Source organism: Marmota monax, unplaced genomic scaffold, assembly GCF_021218885.2.
Source record: "Marmota monax isolate L192 unplaced genomic scaffold, Marmota_monax_Labrador192_F-V1.1 WCK01_AAM20220418_F8-fsc00013, whole genome shotgun sequence".
NCBI classification, from domain to species: Eukaryota; Metazoa; Chordata; class Mammalia; order Rodentia; family Sciuridae; genus Marmota; species Marmota monax.
Window position 1 is genome coordinate 27,279,918 of NW_026692202.1, and position 20,902 is coordinate 27,300,819.

The window sequence follows — 20,902 nt, forward strand, 5'->3', positions numbered from 1 at the left end:
AAGCCAAAAATAAGTTCGTGCTGATATATCCAACCCTGTCACCACATGGACCATTCTAGCCTCTCCTCTTTTCCTACCTACGAACTTACACTTCCAACAGTAAGAAACTGGCTTCTACCATCTGCCATCTGTTTACTTAATGTTCAATTTCAGCGCACACACATAGCAGTATCAGAACTGTTGATTCATTCCACCGAGGGAAATAATCCTGTGGACTACAGTACATTGCCTATGTGTAGTTCGTGATTCCTTAATCTTAGAGATTACTCATTTTCAAATGCATTTAGGTCAGCAAATTTTACCTCAACCCCCTTCCGTGAGGTTTTGTATGTTTTTGAAATACAGTTAGATTCTTTAGTGACAGTCTGTATTCTATCTTGGGATCTCCATCCTGAGTGATTTTTAAAAATTTACATATGTCAGTGTTTACTCTTTGCTTGTAAAGTTTTATGCATTGTGAAGAATGCACAAGTGTCATTTATCCACTATTACAGTATCATATGAAATAGTTTCAGTATTCTAAAAAACCATCTTTACTTCACATGTTCAACCTGCTTTCCCTCGGAGAACCTGACAGCCATAGATATTTTTACTATCTTTATAGTTTTGCCTTTCCAGAAATGTCAAATAATTAGAACCATATAGTACGTGGCGTTTTCAGATTGGTTTCTTTCACTTAGAAATATGTATTTATTTTGTTTTTGAAATATTTTTAGTTGTAGATGGACACAATAAGTAACCCTCCCTCCCTCCCTTCCTCCCTCCCTCCCTCCCTTCCTTCCTTCCTTCCTTCCTTCCTTCCTTCCTTCCTTCCTTCCTTCCCTTCTTCCTTCCTTGTGTGGTGCTGAGCATTGAACCCAGTGCCTCATATATTCTAGGCAAAATCTCTACCACTGAGCCAAAACCCCAACCCAGAATTCTGAATTTATGCTTTTAAATGTCATCCAAGTCTTTTCATGGCTTGATAGTTCAATTTTTAAATTTCAGAATAATTTTCCATTATACAATATGCAACAATATAGTCATCCATTCACCTGCTGCAGGACATCTTGGTTGCTTCCAGTTTTGGGTGACTATGAATTAAGATGCTATAAATATCCATGTGCAGTTAAAAGAAATCCAAGAAGATAAATTCATTTTTATTTATTTTTCATTAATTTAAATCCTGGAGAGTGCAGTTATCACACAGATTTTGTGTCCAGTGATCTTAGCACAAAGGTTGCTTTGTGATTTGGCACAAATCATGCCACTCTTTTCATGGATACAAGCTAACCTTTCTCCAGATTACTCTAGTTTTGTATGGTTTGCTTCCAGGAGGCACTGTGCCACTGTTTCATTCATTGTATACATAACCACATCTCCTACTCAAATAAGAATGCAGTTTCATCTTGGGAATAAACACCTTCAATTTTAAGAAGAGTTGTGTGCTTCTTTTGGTTCCAGAGACCTTGTTTATCACCAGTAAAAATGACCTTGTACTACAGCCTTCCAGAAACATTTGCCTTTTAGAAGTCCTACTTCTAGCAAGCAACCACAGGTTCCAAAATGGAAGAAAGAGCCATGGGTATGGACACAAGTATTTAAGTCAGAGCAAAGTTTTCAAATATCTCCCCTTGCATCTTACTGTATGCATTTAAAAGTATTTGGCCCTTTCACTATTTGGCTTAGAAATTTCTTCTATCAGATATCCTAGTTCCTTGCTCTTTAATTCTGCCTTTCATGAAGCCCTTGGACATGGACACAATTCAGTCAAGTTCTTTGCCACCTTGTAATAAAAAGTGGTCTTTACCCCAGTTGCCAATACTCTGTTCCTCATTTCTACCAGAGGCACAATCAGAATGGACTTCACTGTCCATATTTCTAATAACATTCTGGTTGTGACGACTTAAGCACTCCTTAAGAAGATTTGGATCCTCCCACCCTCCAACTCAATTTTCTTCTGAGCCTTCATCACTCCTGCCTTTACCAATTAATTCAGGGCAATCTAGGCTTTTTCTAGTCTATGTTCTGAGACGCATTAAGTCTCTACTTATTACCCAGTTCTAAAGCTACTTCCACATTTTCAAATATTTGTTATAGCAACAGCCCCACTTCTCAATACCCATTTTCTTCCCTTAGTCTGTTTTGTGCTTAGGCATCTTAGGAATGCCCAAGATTGGATGATTTATAAAGAACAGATTTATTTCTTACAGCTCTGAAGGTTAGGAATTCCAGAATCAAGGAGCTACATCTAGTGAGGACTTTCTTGCTGCATCATCCTCTGGTAAAAAGTGGATAGGTAAAAGAGTGTACACCCATGAGAAGTCAAACTCACAGCTTCATGTTCTTTTATAATTGGCATTAATCTATTCATGAGGGTGGAGCCCTTGTGACCTAAAAAACTCCCATTAGACCCCAACTTCCAACCTGTTGCACTGGGGATTAAGTTTCCAACACATGAACTTTGGGGGGCACATTAAAACCCAGCAGGTGTTGGTTCTGGACTGTCATTAGTTTTTGTAAACCACTTGTGAATTGAATACCAGATTGTAGACTTCATGCCAGGTAATAGAACTCTAGAGTTGCTGGGCTCTTTTTCCTTTTTAAATTTTTTTTTAATTTTTGGTGTACTTCAATTATACATAATATGTGGTTTCATTGTGGCATATTTGCACATATATAAACAACACAATTTAATCAATTTTATTCCCAAACGCAACCTCCCCCTTTCCATTCTCCTTCCCCCTTTTCTCCTTCCTCTATGATACTGGCCACCCTTCTAATTTCATGGCACCTCCTCCCCCCATTTTCCCCCTCTAGCTTACACCTAAGAGGATAAATATAAAATATTTTTCTCTCTGAATCTAATTTAATTTGCTCAAAATTATGGTTTCCAGTTCTATCTATTTTCCTGCAAAGGACATAATTTCGTTCTTCTTTATTTCTGAATAAAACCCCCAGAGTGGGTAAATTTTGTGGCCCTAGTTCTTGGTGTATGTTTGGACAGCTCATAAATGTAAATAACAGTACTATGCTTTCAGGTAGAGTGTGCACAAGGAGATACAGGTAGAACTGCCATTCTCTATATTTACCATCTCTTGTCTATGATTTTGTTGTATGTGACTGGCGCCCCCTAGTGAATAAGGAATTTAGACTGGTCCCTACTGTAGAAGAGAGGCCAAGTAAAACTGGTTTAACAATTTTACATCGCATTAAATAAGATGAAGAGGTTTTGTTTGTGTGAATGGCCATGAGGGTAGGAATCTGTTCTCCCTAAAAAACATGCAGTATTCTACAATATAGAAAGTTCAAACTATCCTGTACTTTGTTAAATCATCAAATTAAATGAGTCAATCTTTACTCTATAAATGGAGAAACTTGACTAGAATTTTTCTATAGCTACTAGAATCAGTCACATAACTTAACTAATCAGTCACAAAACTATATATATTTGACCAATTAATAAATTACATCTTGGATGATTTGGTGAATTTCAAGAATAAAACATTTAAAGAAGACTATGGTTGCTTGAGTTATACAATAAATCAATTACTTTTAATTACCTTATCTCCCTAAAGTTCCTGCCACTTAATCCCCATTATGCTCTGAAAGAAGTGTAAGTTATAATATGTCGTTATCGATATTTTGATACTTAAAGCACAGGATTAGGGGCTCATCAGGTAACCAAAAAGAACTGTTATCCTTTAGGATGCTTCTAATATGAAATAAAGATGAAAAATATATAACCGGGTCAACTGGGAAATAAATAAAATAAATGTGATAAAAGCTACTATTCACATTATTTTAACAATGTCAGAAGGCTGAAGAAATCACAGTTGACTCAGTGTCCTTTAAACTGACACATCCTAAATCAACAAGCAGAGAAAAGGTTAAACAAAATGTAGGTGACACATTTAAATATCAAGCAGATGAGTTGGTTGTTGCATGATTCTCAAAGATGTTTTTATGTCAGTTACTATCAAATTACAAATTGTAATGTAGTGTATTTTTGCTATGTTTCAGAGGTAGCCTTTTTTATTGACTCCTACTTTCTTAACAAGTTTAAAAAAATAATAATTTGTTTTCCTCCGTTGAATAGATTACCCCGTCTCCTAAGCATTTTCCTTAAGATTCACTTCAGTTCCACCAGATCCCAGAAAACTTCTCTAACCTTAGTCTCTTCTCACTTCTCCCTCTTCTGTGAACTGCTAGTGGCCTAATTTAGCACGAACGTATTACTTTGATCATTTCAGGTACAATAAAAAAGTCTACGGAGCACACGCAAGCATTCATTCAATTGTTTGTTCATTTGCAAATAAGTAGACCATAAAGTCCATCGCTGTAGCATGAAAAACAAATATCCCTTCACGTATTTAGAGGGAAAATTCATGCATTTCCCTTGTCAGGGTGACGAACATGTGCTGGGGAAGGAGAAGGAAACAATAACACAAGTGAAATCGAGGTGAGCGACAGGTACCTCGCCTACCTCATCTTGCTCACAAAACACCCATTTTTTTCCGTCCTCTTTGCCAGGACGCATCCGGGAAGGATACGAGGTCACCCGTGGAAAGGCGACATACTCCTCCGCAGGAGCCTGATGCCCTCGAGGTAGGCGGGGGAGGAGGATGGAGACACTGGGGGGTGGGGGGGGTGCAACAGAAAGCAGGACCCAGGTGTCTCGCTCTGGAGGGCAAGGGAAAAGGAGGGGGGCGAGGCAGAAGGACTGCGCGCGCCTGCGCGAGCGTGACACTCGCCACCCGCCGACCGCAGCACCCCTGCGCAATTGACTCCCAGAGCGCGGGCGGGAGGAGGGGCGCTCCAGCCCCCCGCCCCCGCGCGCGGCCACGTGACGCCAGCGGAGGAGATTGGAGCTGCGGCGACGCGAGGCAGCAGAGTGGTGCAGCACCAGCGCTCGCGGCGGGACCTCCTCCTCCTCCTCCTCCTCCTCTTGGGAACCTTGACGACACCTTCTGCTGTGCCCAGCTCATTGACTCCGCTGTCGCCGGTCCCTACCGCAGCGGCGCCGGGAGGAGGAGGAGAGACGCAGCTGGGCCCCGCCGTTAGAAGGGTCCCCAGCGCCGCTCGCCCCCTCGGCCTTAGCCTCCGAGGTCAATCCTTTAGCGGGGTCTCCGCTTTTCTCTTGCCGTCTCCAGCTCCCTCTTATCGCCTCGATGGGGCTTCTGGACTCGGAGCCAGGTAGTGTCCTGAACGTGGTGTCCACGGCGCTCAACGACACCGTGGAGTTCTACCGCTGGACCTGGTCCATCGCAGGTAAAAGCACTGACTTCTCCATCTTCCCTTGGTCTTGCGGGCCGCTGCCTGTCTTGGCTCCTCCCTCTGAGCCGCCAGCCCAGATCTCAGAGCCGGGTCCCTGTTCCTGTAACCCCCACTACCCTGTGGCTGTTAGGGGTGCCCCAGATCAGCGCAGGTGCAGGGGCGCGGGCACTATGGTTGTGCATTGGTTAATCTGATCCGAACGTTAAGGCCTCCCCCACCCCCCTAACCCTCCCAGACGCTCGCTGGATTTTCTTCAGAGCTTCCACCATCTCTCATCAGCTCCTCGGATGCGGGAGCTGACATTAGATGGAGCCTGTGCGTCCAAGAGCTCCTCGCAGGAACCGCCCCACCCTACACTCCCAAATCTCTCAAGCTCATCTCACAGTTCTGCCCTATACACAGCATTGTTTTGACCTTTAGTAATATTCGTGTGGAGAGAGGGCTGGAGAGGAAGGAGGGCTCCAACTGTAGCTCTTCTGTACTTCAGCCCTCCTGGTTGCTTTGACAACCCCTTGCAGATATTCTCTTCTATCCAGCTCATCCATTTATAGTATAATTTAGACTTAAAAGTAAAATAGCATTATTGGACTCTTTGAAGAGTGTTTCTGAGGCTTTTTCAATAGCAAATCTATCTGAAATGATTGTCTAGAATGGCTTTGCGCACTGCAGTGTTGTCAGGGGGAGGGGGAGGCCGAAACACCGGGAAGGAAATGAGTCTTTAGGAAAGGGGTCTCCACGGCAGCACCTAGAGGTTGTCCCAGACACCTACATACACACGGTTTTCTTAGCAAACTTCCTTTAGCTGGTTAGCTTATTTGACAGAAGTGTCATTTGGTTAATTTCTGCTTTCCTAGCAGAAGCAACTGTGATATTAGGCATTTTTCCATTTCACTGTTTCTTCATTTGCTTTGTTGCTTTTGGTATTAGAGCATTGACTTCTTTAGAAAAGTGTTTTTTTCAGATCTCACTGGAAAAGTGAGCCATTTGGTAAGCTATTGCAACTATAAATGGTTAAAAGGCAGGTTTTAATGGAGCGTTTCTTCTTGAAGTCTTTCTTCAATGTATTATCACATTGACCTTATGTTGTACCTGCAAAAACTGGGGAGGCAGACCCTTTTCTTCATCTATGTGATTTAGCTTCTTTTAACATGGCATCAAGGCTTCCCATTACACAGTTGAATATCAGACAAGCTCTTGGCAGGTAATTGTGCTTTGCATATTTGGAGTTAGACATTGTCGAGTTTCTCCGATGTCCTTACAGCCAGACCACACTTAAGAGTTCTCATTCCCTTCCTATCCTGGAGCTTTCTCATCTCCTGAGTCTCAGAAATAAAAATTGGGAACAAAGATAGGATACAGCTTTCTGTGATGGTTAATTCCTTTCTGTACTCATGGAAAGAAAGAGACCATGAGTGGAACAGGAAGTTTAGTGTACTCACCTGCTGAAAGCTTGCCACTGGGCTTTGGAGGGCATGTAGAATAATATAATATGGTGCACCAAAAGTGAGAAGTGGTAGCCACTGGAACACAGTGGGAGGTCAAAGGGAAGATATTTGTCAGTGCTCTTGACTATCTACTTACGAAACCTGAGACTGCTTCCTGGCCTTCTGTAATGAGCTACCTTGTGTAGGCATAGGTATTTTTTAACCAACAGAGAGGCTTAGTGGCTACAGTCTGTTCTACCTTGCTGCTGTGTATCAAGGAGCATTTTTTCAGGTTTAGGCAGAACATATGTCAAGTCCTTGGAGCCCCTGATCTCCCACTCCCCTCCTTTCTCTGCTCTTGGTGTGCCTTTTGTGGGACCCCATCAGTGTTTTGATACGAAGGGCATTTCTTTTTGGCAAAATTTCATGAAAATATGGGTAAGGGGGCTTCGAAATAGAAAAGGAGGCTTCTTAGATGAGGTTGAAGAAAAGTTGGTGAGTCAGATGTTTGGAAAGAGGGAAATAAAAATGGGCGAGAAAGATGGTCTTGAGAAATAGTGATGAGTGTGATGAAAGGATGCACGTTATTCAGGAGGAGCAAGAAATGAGCAGGCCCCTGCCCTGGAGCGCCTCCTTCCTGACCGTGATTATGTGCTTCTTTCCCTTTTATTACCTCATTAAATGTCTCTCCATTGAGGTTTCTACCAAAGCTCAAATAAACTTATCTACTTTGCATTATCATAACAGGAATAGTTACAGATTTATGGAGTACATTTGATGGTCCAAGAGATTTTTGCCCTAGGGCAGTTTCTGGAAAAATCTCATTTTCAGCTTTTATATCAAATATTGCTATTTAATAAAGCATATCAAAAGCAACATATAGAAACTGGGCGTTTCAAAGGCATATATTTAGCAATACATGTGGTTGTTAACATGTTAACACTGAAAATGTTACTTTTAGTATAGCATTAACATTTTATACATTGTGAGTTGAAACTTTGAAAGAACTATTTTAGAAAACAATAAAAATAATTTTTAATTTCCTATATTATATGTTTAGATACTAGGATAAGGAAGTTAATGTTGGTTTACATTAGAAAAAAAGTGTAGACTGGTATGGGACTTTGTATCAATTGATGGTATTGGAGAATGTATTCTCATGACATTTTGTTTGTTTTTTTCTTCTATTCCTTTACTTTTATGAGTTCATTAAAATGATAGGACTGGTATCCTAGGCTCAAAGGGTATATCTAACTAAGGAAAGTTATACATAAATTTTAATAAGTGAGGAATTTAAATATTTCCCATTATACAAATACTCAAAATTTTCATATTATTCATTACTGTTCATTAAATAAGTTGTTACTACATTCTTTTAATAAATGCTTATTAATAATTTTATGTGTACCCAACATTTAGCATATGAATATCTTAAAAAGTTAGTAGGGTGCTTGGGATATAGCTCAGTTGGTAGAGTGCTTGTCTTGTATGCATAAGGCCCTGTGCTTGATCCCCAGCACCACACACACACACACAAAAGTTAGTAGATGCTTTCAGTAAAACCACATGTCTCCTGAGCCACTACATTTCTTTCTGACCACATGGTTATAGAGAGGAATCATTTGTGCATAGGGTACAGGTGCACGTGTGTGTTGGGGGTTGTTGTCACTACTCCTCTGTTCAGGAGTAGTGACTTACAACACCCTACAGAAAATGTTTATCTACTTGGTGGTTGAAGTTGGACTATAAAAGGCCAGAGTGGCTGGTTCTTGAATTCACTTTGGAAGGATTAGAAGGGAGAAGGGTGAGTGGTACAGAAGGAGAGAGGACTCTCATAAGATGATGACAAAACTTGGAACCCAGGTTTATATTATCATTCATTCTTTCCATAGGTGCTTGCTATGTGCAGGCACAGTTCTAGATTCTGGAGAGAGGTGGGGAACACTTGTCATTGTATGTCGCAGCATACAGTCATTCTGGGTCACTGTCTGGTTCACCTTTCCTAGATATCATTGTCTGACAGCCATGTGATCTGACAGAGTAAGGCCTAGCTGGGCCTGAAGAAGGTCAATATTGTCCTACTCTACCCCTCTCATCTCTGCTTATTCACCACCACCTCAGTCTTGAGTTGTGGAAACAATAGACAGCCCTGTTTTTAGAATGTTTATCAGTTTATCAGTTATCCCACAGATTCCTTACCCCTGTTCGATTGAAAGGAACAATCAGAAGTTTGCATGTGTAAACTAGGGCAGAGGGTATCAAAAACAAGGGGAACAGTGACTAAAACTGGAGAACCTGGGATTGTGTGTAAGGCTCACTGAATCTTCCAGGTTTGATGTAGGAGGGGACGTTCAACTCTAATAAGATGGAATAAAAACAGATTTATCCTCCAGATCACTAGGCCTTGAGAAGCACGTGTTTTAAATATTGTGTAGCATGTTTATTGTATTAGCTTTATTTGTCACAGTATTATTTTAATAAGCTGTGTTTGACTATGCCCGGGAACCCAGTTACCATTTTTAATGCTTCTTTGATAAAGAGAGGTAAGTTCTAAACAGCTTATTAAAAACAAATTTGTGGAACATTACCCACTTCTAAGATGGTATCTCCCTTGGTCAGTGATTTCAGTGAGGTCTTATCTCATAACCAGCCACAATACCAATTTAGTTTTTTGGTGGTGGCTTTGGTTTTCTTCCTTCACCACAGTCTGAATTGAGATTGCAGACTCCTGGACTTGAACGACTAATGTGCTTATCTACTCTTCAACAGTAGCATAGATAGCAAAATATACTATTGCCAGTGGAATTCTAGGAGGGTAAACAATGAAGATTCTAACTGGTGCCAGGACAGTTTATGCTGTTAAAATCTTTGGGTTCAGAAGGCAGAATTTTCAGAAGTGTTGCATACTTCAGACAGTGCTTTTTGTGATCTGATGAGCCACAAAATGCTTGGTCAGTTTGTTTTATTTTCCCTCAGGTCACATGATAATGTCATCTGTGAATGATTTAACACTGTTAACATAAGTGTTATCCCTCATTGATTGAGCCACTTTTATTCTGAATCAGGTATATGTCAGCACACAGAGAAGAGTTGTGTAGTATGTTTTTTCTCATCCTGCATGCCTCTTTCTTCCATCTCATTATGAGGACATTATGCCTGTAACAAATCAAGGTGCTATAGTTTTATTTTCCCTCAGAATAAGAATGTATTAGAGTATATTATTTAACAACCATGTGGGTTTGGGCTTTTAGAAGATGGAAGGGAAGAAATACCTGGCTTTCAGAACCAGTTTTCAAATGAACTTTCTTAACTGGGTCATTTGGCATTCCCCTGCCCATAGTTCTGCTGCTCTTACCAGCTTGGGTAATTCACTGGCCCTTCAGCAAAATGTGTCCATGTCTACCTTTATGTGTCTCATTACACCATGGCCCTCGCCTTTACTGATTTTTGCCTCCATTTACCTCTCTCCAGATACCCTTCATCCCTGCCTCATAAAACCATTTCTCTGATCATGATTGCCTGAAATAGTTGGTTCCCTTGAATGAGTACATTGTCTTTATTTATTGTTGTTAGCACATTATAATTAGACATAAGAGTGCTATTCATTGAGCCATATTTGTTCTTAAATAACAAAATCTGGTCAATCTTATTCCCCAGTACCTTTCTTTTCCCTTCCTACCTCTCTCCCCCATCTATTTGCTCTAGTCTTCTGATTTGCCTACTACTCTTATTATTTCAATTACTGCGCTTAAGTATATATACATATATATCTCTATATTAATAAATGCATTATGTAAAAAATAAAAAAACTGGGATTCATTGTGATATGTTCATATATGGACATGTACTACCCGTGCCCTCCTTTCCTTTCCTCTTTCAATCCCCCTTTTTTAACTCTGTTGATTTCCCTTCTGTTTTCATGAGAGCCCCCCACCCGCATCTCCTTTTCAATCCTCTATTTCTCTGTTGCTTCTGCAATTGAGAGAAAACATTTGACCTTGACTTTCTGAGTTTGGCTTATTTCACTTACCATGATGTTCTACAGTTCCATTCATTTTCCACTGAATGACATGATTCATTCTTCTTTGTAGATGAATAAAATGTCATTGAGTATTATACCACATTTTCTTTATCAGTTCATCTGTTGATGGACACTTAGGCTGGTTCCATAACTTGGCTATTGTGGGTTATCCTGCTATAAACATTGGTATGCATGTATCACTGTAGTATGCTGATTTTAGTTCTGATAACTATCAAGGAATGGGAAAGCTGGGTCCTAGGATGAATTCATTCTTAGTCTTTTAAGAAATCTCTGTAGTGCTTTTCATAGTGGTTGTGCTAATTTGAAGCCCCAAGAACAATGTACTAAGTTTATCTTTTCCCCCACATCCTTGCTAGCATTTATTATTTGTATTCTTGATGGTGGCCATTCTGACTGGAGATGAAATCTCAGTGTACTTTTGATTTGCTTTTTCCTGATTGCTAAGGGTGTTGAGCATTTTTTTATGTGTCTGTTGGCCATTTGTAGTTCTTGTTTAGACATGTGTGTTTAGTTAATTTGCCCGTTCATTATTGTTTATTTGTTGAACGCATTGATTTTAGCAGTAACTTGTTCATTTGCTTGTGCCATTCCTCCTGTGGCTCTAGTTCTGAACTCTTTACACACCTTCATTATGATTTACTCCTTCACTTCTATATATTTTTCTTCCCAACATATACCTCTTAATCTAGCATAATATTGCATGGTGATATTTTGTGGTTGCTAAATGCTAATAAAACTTTAGACCCCTGTAAGAACAAGTTTTTTTTAATGATGTCTATCAGCTGTCAGTCATAAATTCAATTGATGTTGACTCAATCTAATGAATGGTTGAACCATTAAGTCATTTAGTACCACAAAGCATATAAAATCAGATATAATTATTCCTTTCTCTTCATTTTCTATGCAGAAGCATTGTGATTTGTGTGGAAGTGAGGACGGCAGCATGGTGTAGTCAATGGAAAGCACTCTGGACTGAGGTTTAGATGGCCCAAGCTTTAGTGGTGGGGCTGCTGCTAATTAGCTGTAAAAGTTTGGACAAGTCCCTTTGCTTCTCCAATCTTCAACTTTTTCATCTGTAAATTAACAGGGTTGAATAGATAATCTCTAAGGTCCTGCCTGGCTCTAAAGTTCTGGATATATATGTCATTTCTTTGTTCTTTAAATAGGCAAAGCGATTTCAGGTGAACGCTTTCATCAGAAATTCAAAAGCTTCATTCTGTAAAGTAATTGAAATAATTTTCAACAACAGTCTGTTATCAGACTCCCAAAATAGTAAGAATAACAGATTTTTATTTAGTTATTTTTGCTTTCTCTTATTGTTGCACCTGCTTTGAAACAGCACTTGTTGCTACATCACTATACCTGTCATCTCAATATTGCTTGAATTACCAAGAGTTAACTATTCTGTCAAAACCAGGAACAATAACAGGAAAGTATAAAGTTGTCTCAATTAACATGCAACATTTATTATTTGACAGACAACTTCTGAGGTTGGCTTATTATGTGGTCTTGGGCAAGTTACTAATGTTTCTTTGGGTCTCCTACCTGTACCATAAGAGATTTGAACTGATAATCCTTAAAGCCACTCTATCGAATTTTCATACTTCCTAAAACAAACGTTGTCAATGTAAACTAAATCTTAACTTTATTTTTTTTATAAAAATGTAAATTTTTTAAAATGTTTTAGTTGTAGTTGGACATAATACCTTTATTTTATTTTTATGTGGTACTGAGGATCGAACCCAGGGCCTTGCATGTATTAGGGAGTGCTCTACTGCTGAGCCACAACTCCAGCCTCCCCAAAATGTTAAATTTTATTATGCATCATTACCAAAAGTTTTCAACTACAGGCACTTTATATTTTATTATTTCTAATTTAAGTTTGAAAATGTGGCTTAAAATTTTTGTAAAGTTGCTAAAAATATATGTTTTTTACAGTAAGGAGAAAACAGAAAAAATTATTTTTATATAAGTATGTTCCTTAATTAATCAATATATCAATTTCTTAAATCCACTGTCATTTTTTTCATGGATTATTTTCATTCTTAAAACATCTTAGTATGGCACTTTATGATTACAGATTTATTAGAATGTAAGTCTTGCAATTGCAATACAAATATATTAATCTCCTGAAGGAATCTGTGACTCACTGTTGGATGTAATCACATAAAAGCCTTTGTGATTTTGAAATGGAGCATTTGAAGGAATAAGTTTTTCTCTTTTCATTTTTATTCATCAAATTAAAATTTGGGCAGAGATGTATATTGAAGAATTTCATATTTTTATACTCATGTTTGTAGCAGCATTTCACAGTATTCAAGAGGTAGGAAAAATTGAAATGTCCTTTGATGAATGAAGAGTAAAACAATGTGGTATATATATACAAACTATATTCCATTTATGTATGATGTAACAAAATGCATTTTACTGTCATGTATAACTAATTAGAACAAATAAAAAGGGATAAAAACGTTACCTGATACAGAATTGCTAGAAACTGATTTTTTCAATCTGATAAATCATTTTGTCCCAACCATCCATATAGATAGATGCTCACTTACTTTCATCATCTGCAAATTGAAAAAAACAATTAAACTTTATTGAAATATAAAAAAAGGAAAGAAATTTTGACATATGCCACAATGTACATAAATTTTGTGGACATTACGCTGAGTGAAATCAATTGGTCACAAGAAGATAAATAATGTGTTATTTTACTTATATGGGCTTTCTTAGATAGTTAAATTCATAGAAACCAGAGAATAAAATAGTGGTTGCCAGGGCTGAAGAGACAGAGAACTGAACTGGGGAATTGTTTAATGGATATGAAGTTTCAATTTTGTAAGACAAAAAAACTCTTGAGATTGCACAACATTTAAATATATTTAATACTACTAGAATGTATACTTAGGAAATGATTAAGATGGTAAATTTTGCTATTTACCACAATTAAAAAAGAATTCCACATATTGTACAATTAATATAATAGAACTTCTATAAATGATCTTTCTTCATGGTCAGGGGCAAGATAGTTGATTTTTTTTCCTTTTTTTTTTTTTTTTTTTGTTTTCATCTTAAAATGGCTCTTTAAAGAGAATCCAAGGTGTTGACTTAAAAAAAAACAAAAAACCCACATGTCTAGAAAATAGCAAACAACAAGGAAGACAGCTTTGGCATTGTATTTTGCATAACAGTTTTACAACAGCCCTGGAAGACAGGCCTGAAATATTGTTAGTTTCCTATGTTTAGGTGTCCCTGAGATTGATAGACGTTAAATATTTGAAAATGATCGCGTGGTTTCTAGCCCAGTACTCTTGTCTTTCCTTCATACTAGCCAAACAGGAAGCAGCTAGGCCTCTGACCTGTGCAGCTACCTTAGTATATTTTTTCTTATGTTGCTACCTTATTTACATAGTCCTTTTAGAATACTAAATATGAACAAAGTTATACCAACAGATAAAAGGACATCTAAAATGCTCAGAAGTGCAGGATGGCTGGGTGTCAGATAAAGGTAAAAACTGATGTTTATATTAATTTATACTATGTATATGAATATACATTATAAAATATAAGAAGTGATATTTAGCTTGAGAAGATGAAATTCACTTCCATGTGATAAAGTAGTAGGATCATAAAAAATTGTATTCAAGTCTGGTGTACGCTTATAATCCCAGCTACTTGGGAGGCTGATACCAAAGAATTGCAAATTCAAGGCAAGCCTCAGCAACTTAGCAAAACCCTGTCTCAAAATAAAAACATAAAAATAAAAAGGGCTAGGGGTATCGCACAGTGGTAGAGCACCCCTTGGTTCAACCCCCAGTACTGGGGTGGAGGGAGAATATTCAAAGTGAATTTTGAAAGTATTTTCCCATAGCATGAAACAAGACCTAGAAAATATGATTAATTAGTGAAAGGACAATAAATTCAGGACTGACAATATTTCACCCAATAAATATTTAACTTATGGAACTGCTAAAGACGAGATTTTAACTAAAGCTCCCACTCTCTCTTCCTGTCCACTTCACACACACATACACAATTGGTATCGTAAGTCTTTTATTTAAATAAAGGGAAACAGCATTTCAATTTTCTTAAAGCTTTGAGATAGGTGACAGCACTGAGTTCATGTTTGGACTTGGAACTTCCATATTATTACCAGGAGAAGCCTCAAAAATGTGGAAACAGGGAAGGGAAACTGCTTACCTGCTATTCTGATCTTGGCTTTTAGAATATGAGACATGATTCTTCAAATTTCTTTCTAGATATGTATTTCTCCTGTTCTCATGTTTCCCTTTCCACTGTGAGTTGGCTTTAACGAATGCCCCTGCCCCCTTTTAATCATGATTCAGATACTGTCTGCACTAGGTGAAGCTCACTGCCATCTGTGAAACTTCTTTGATAGGCCTATTATAGACTATGTGACACTGTAGTAATACATTTTGTACATCTTATATTTAGTCTTCCTAGCATCCCTTCAAGTTAGGTATTATTTAACCATCCATAGATGAAGAAATAGACCGCTAGAAAGTCACAGAGCTAGGATAGAACCACGATCTTTCTCCTTCCTAAAACAATTAACCTGTTTATAATGCAGCACAGCCCACCTATTTACTCAGCATGAATATTCAGTGTTTTGGTGCTTACTAGGTGCTAGGCACATTATGCCATGCTTTATATTTATTATCATGTTTAATCATCATATACTCTGAGGTTGGTACTGTTATTAGCCCCATTTTCCAGGTGAGTAGACTGAAAAATGGATCTTATCCATCTTAATAACTTAACTTTCCCAAGTTAAAACTCATAGTAAGCAACCTTCAGGTTGAATCATGCGCAGATTCATTCTCCTCTTTGTTACTATCTTTCAATTCCATTTTACTTTCTATTGGAAATTTTATATTTTTTTCTCTGTTTTTGCCTTTTTATGATCTCTGTTCAAGCAAGCTTGCAACCAGAATTCTTTTTTTTTTTTTTTTTTTGTGGTGCTGGGGATTGAGTGCAGGGCGTTGTGCATGTGAGGCAAGCACTCTTCCAACTGAGCTATATCCCCAGTCCTTCCTGCAACCAGAATTCTTATTTCCTCTGCTTTTAACCCTTTTCTCCATTCTTTTATTCTTGGGTGACTATTACACAGCTAACATCTTTGCAGTCTTGTTCTGTTGAGCGAATTGTAACATTGAACTCTTCTCAGGCTGTGAGTTCCCTCCTACCTCAGGCATCTACTTGACTCTCCCTTGCTTATCAAAGTTTCCCTCCCTCCCTTCTGACCATCCCACTCTGACCTCTTGTCAGTTTTTAGCCTACCTTCTGCCTCATCCACTTCTGCATTCCACAAAAGCTACTCTTTCCTTAACTAATCCACCCACGTGCTTTTCCATCCTCTTTCCAGAGATGTAGAGGTTAAAACAGAAATTTCCCCTACTAAGTAGAAAGGCTGTCAGACTGTCCTTGACCTACCATACTCAGAATCAGTGCTTTATTTCTAAAGTATATCTCAGCTTGTTACTGGTCCTATTTTGTCCAGTATTTGAAAATGCTTCTTCATTAGTTCTGTCTTTTTCAACTCACTGGTATACATGTTCTTCCTTGGCTTGAGGAATATGTCTAGCATCACATTTTAGATTAAAACCCAGAAGAAGTCTTAGGTGGTGTATAGTTTACTCCCTGTCATAGAAATAAGATCTTTCTCAGACTCTTGTTTACAACAGTTGTCTGTATTTTTCATTAAATTCTTCTTCTTAATTATTTATTTATTTATTTTTTGACAAAAAGGAGGAGTACTCTTATATACCAGGCATTGTTATAAAGATACAACAGAGAATGAAGGCTGTGGCCTTGACCATCATAACATTTGTAATGTATAGAGGAAGGGATTGACTGGTTCCTTAAGAAATAGACAGCTTACCTATGAGGTACCTTTGATATACAATGTGACATTTTACTACTAATGGGTAAACTTTATTTTTGTGTAATCAGTAAAATCAAATGAACTTTTAATAATACCCCTTTAAAAGGAGTTGATTTAGAGAGAAAGGGAGGGGGCATGGGGGTAAAAGATATGGTGGAATGAAGTTGACATCATTACCCTAAGTATATGTATGAAGACACGAATGGTGTGACTCTACTTTGTATACAACCAGAGATATGAAAAGTTGTGTTCTATATGTGTAATATGAATTATAATGCATTCTGCTGTCATATATAACAAATTAGAATAAAAAATATTTTTTTTAAAAAAAGGAGTTGATTCATAACTATTGGCTTTAACTTATTAAAGAAGAATGGAGAGTTTTGGAGAGTACTATATTGTACATACTTCTTGATGCCCGAATATACTTCTGAAGCTGTTTAGTACCTAGTGAGTATTAGACTTGTTTTTTTCTTTTGTTACTGGTAGATTAAACAGATATAAATGCTGTTAGGAAAAACAGGTGGCTGATTTATTCAGGTAGAATATGATTACATGATATATAATGTAGGCTCATATTCTTGAATCAGCTAGAGCAGTTCTTCTTAGATTTTGATATGTAAATTATCTTGCAGTCTGATTAAAATAAGGATTCTGGCTGAGTAGTTCTGGGATGAGGCCTGGAATTCTGTATTTCTTTGAAGCTTCCAAGTGATAAATTAACTACTGGTACAAGAACTACACTTTCAATAGCAAGAGAATGGAGTGTTCTTAGTTTCTTTTGCCATCTAGTTTTATGTGCTATTAGGAAAAAAGAATAAATGTGCTGAAGTTGTTAATTTAAAAAACAAATGATGTGATGTATTTTTATTGAATATTTAATTGTACATAGCAGGGACTTTGTATAATGGCTAGAACCATGTTATATTGATCAGTAACTGTGGATCATTTTATCTGAATCAGAAGGGCAGTGATTTGGATAAACCTGTGGTCACCCCCATTTACATAAGACAAAATGGTGGCCCAGAGAGTTCAGGTTCATAGCCATAGGACTAGACGGCAGAGCTGGAATCTAGTTCTTAATTCAATTCTTGTCCCTTGCCCTTGTACCAACCTGCTTTTGCTCCTAGTGACTTCCTGAGCTATCATGTAAGATTATTTCCTACTGCAACATGTGTTCCTTCTTTTTAATTTTTCTAGTATTTTAATTCTATATTATAACTCTTCTTGTATATTCTAATTTTTAAAAATTTATTAAAATTAAATTAGTGAATTTTTCTTTTGGGCCATGATAGTCAATTTTACTAGATTAGACTACTTTGAGAGGAAAGCGCATTTTGACAGTGAAAATCCTAGATTACCAAAAGCTTGAAAAGATACCCGTTTTTCCCCAAAAAGTAGGCCTATTTGTCACTTTTAAGGAAGTTGCTTTAATATACAAAGGTAATTTATTGTATGAATTACAGTTGCTTGTATATAAGTAGAAGTTACTAGGACTACTTAAAAACCATTTGATTACAAGTATTTGATTCTTTATTAAAATATAACATTTTATATTATCTTTTAAAGAGAAGTATCAAAAACAGCCATTGTACATAATTAAAAATTCAATTTGTGGGAATTTTTGTGTTTGATTTCCCAAATAAAGACCAAGTCGTAAAATTTTTGTCATTTTAGTGTATAAATTATGAAGTGTTCTGTCTTCTAAGTGTAAACTCTTCAAAGTTCAAATACTGATTTAGTTGTTTAATTTGGTTTAGCTCTTCACATTGACTCGCTCCTGGGGTTTATTCAGCTGATAGGTAAAGATTCTAATGCTGGTAGTCCAATTTGAGAGTTCAAGTTCAAAGACCTAGAGAAGTCTATAGATCAGGAAGAAGTGATGAGGAGATACAGGGGGTGTGCCCTTGAAGGGGCGGGGGTTCACATTATTCCTGACTTGAGCACCCAGTGTGAGGGAGGGAAAAGGTAAGGTGCAGGAGGAGGGAGGGGGAGTGAGTGGTGTCCATGATGGGCTGGGAACTCTACATACTTTAGTTCATTTAATCTTCACATATCAACCCTCGTTAAAATGGAAAAAGTAGAGAACAGTTGATTCCCTCCCTGTAGATCCCATTGCCTGCCCTGTCCTTTTGGAAGCTTCTTGCTGTCCTGGTCTCTGAAACATCCTTTCCCCTCTTCCTGCCTCTCTGGCTGATTTGCGGCCGTTTTCACCCACTCTCCCCATCAAGGGTCCCCAGGTTTAATCCTTTCCATTTTTATTCTTTCCCTCTGTGTGCTCTTTACCTGTGACCTCAAACTCTGGTACAGTTTTGTGGCCAATAACTCCTTTGTGGGTCTGCTGCCCTGGCAGTTCCTTTGCAGCAACAGAGCCTGATGATACCACCTCCACCTAGGTGTCCCAGGAGTGCCTTAAACAAGACGTGTGTGACATTCACCTGGTCATTTCCTCCAAGATCTGCTTCTCTTCTGTTGTAGTCTTGTCCTGGATCATGACTTCCCCATCTGTTCTAGGTCGGAAATCTGAGAGTAATCCTAAACTTTTACTTTCACCTGTCACACCTGTAATAGTGAGTCTCTAGATTTGACCCTTGTAATATCCATACCTGCCTGCCCTATCCATCACCACTGCAGTCCCTGTGTCATCTCCTGCATAATAGTGGTCTCTGTATCTTCCCTGCCTATTGCAATCACCATAGTAGATCATGGTGTTGGGCCCCGCCTGCAGAGATATTGATTCATTTAATCTAGGGTGGGGCCTGGGAACCTATATTTTAACAAGCATGCACATTTTATGTGTGCAGTCTAGCAAAGACAAGCATTTGGGAACCATACATCTGATTGGTCTCCCTGCCTCTTGACACATCCCCTTCCCCTCCAGTCTCTCACTGCCTCTACATGATCTTTTAAAAGCCAGAACAAAGCACATATCTCTCCATGATCCATGTGATGAAATCCAGCCTCCTGGAATTCTTACAACCTGTAGGTTGTGAGACCTTCAAAAGGATCCCTTATGCTACTTCCCTGTGGATACCTTCTGTTCCAAAATAAATGTTTTATTTTTTGTTTCTGGGCTGCTTTTATACATTCTGTTCTCTGTGGTATTCAGATATTCTCATTTGAGTATCCCTTGTCATTCTACTGATGGAACCTTGTATAATTTTTTCTAATTTTGCCCACTGAAAAAAAGACTTTTCTTCCTATCTGGTGGCAAATGTCTCTTGAGAAAAAGTTCAAATGTCTGCTCTTGAAGCCTGTCTTGTCTTCTTTCCTGCGCTACCATGTACTTAAAACATTCCTCAGATACTCATTCTGTTGCATCGCTGTTTGAGTTATCACATCTGTCTCTTCCTATCATGGATAATGAACTTTGAAAGGCCAAGAACAAAATAACTTGCCCCAAACCACTTAGCTCTGAAGGAATAGAGCTGTCTGACTTCACTTATGTGTGATCTTAAGATACAAATCAGATTAGAAATAGAAATGTGTTGGTGGAGAGTATTGAAGGAAAGTCCCATTTCAGATGGACCATTTTGTCCACATCTTTTATAAAAATTATAATATTCATAGAGTAAATTAACTCCTTTTAGGAGACACTTTGCCAGTTCTGACAAATACAGTTGTGTAACTATTATGTGACCTTTAATAGAGATAAAATTATGATTGCTGACCAAATGAATGTTTGTAAACAGATCAGTTTAACTTGTCATAAGCTTTATGAAACAGTCAAATTATTCTCAGTGGAAACTATTTCCTGAGAGAGAGTTAACCCTTAAGGATCTGGAAGAGTAAAAGACAATATTTCTTAGTAATTCCCATTATTATAATAAAGTCTTTTATTATGGAAATTGACAGGTTGTAATATTTGGCTTTTGTTTACTTAAATTTAATTTACAATTGGGGGGGGGACCTATTACCAAAGGAGACAATTCCTTCTACATGTGAAAGGAAAGATCCAGTGATTAGAAATTTAGGTGAAATTTATTACTGTATGATTCTCACTGGTACCAGTTCTGTCCTCTGAAAGTAGATTATAATTTTTGTTTGTTTCAAGGCTTAGGGGACCTGTCACTGTTGTTTTATTTTTTGCTTTTTAAAAAAATATTTTTATTATTGATGGATCTTTATTTTATTTATATACTTATTTATTTATTTACATGTGGTGCTGGGAATCAAACCTGATGTCCCACACATTCTAGGCATGCACTCTACCATTGAGCCACAACCCCAGCCCAGGCATTGCCTTTTTAATAGAAAAAAACATAGCAGTCA

General features: G+C 37.9%; 1 protein-coding gene and 1 pseudogene across 1 annotated transcript in view; one reads left to right on the forward strand and one right to left on the reverse strand.

The window, feature by feature from the left end:
* Nucleotides 1–1,158: 1,158 nt before the first annotated feature.
* On the reverse strand, nucleotides 1,159–3,231 carry LOC124083336 (large ribosomal subunit protein eL33-like; annotated as a pseudogene).
* Nucleotides 3,232–4,860: 1,629 nt separating this feature from the next.
* Elovl4 (ELOVL fatty acid elongase 4) overlaps nucleotides 4,861–20,902 on the forward strand; it is a 29,072-nt gene continuing 13,030 nt past the window's right edge. The window contains exon 1 of the mRNA XM_046432524.2: nucleotides 4,861–5,250. Within this exon, the coding sequence (XP_046288480.1) occupies nucleotides 5,151–5,250 (100 nt within the window). The 5' untranslated portion in view covers nucleotides 4,861–5,150. The remainder of the gene's footprint in view (nucleotides 5,251–20,902) is intronic.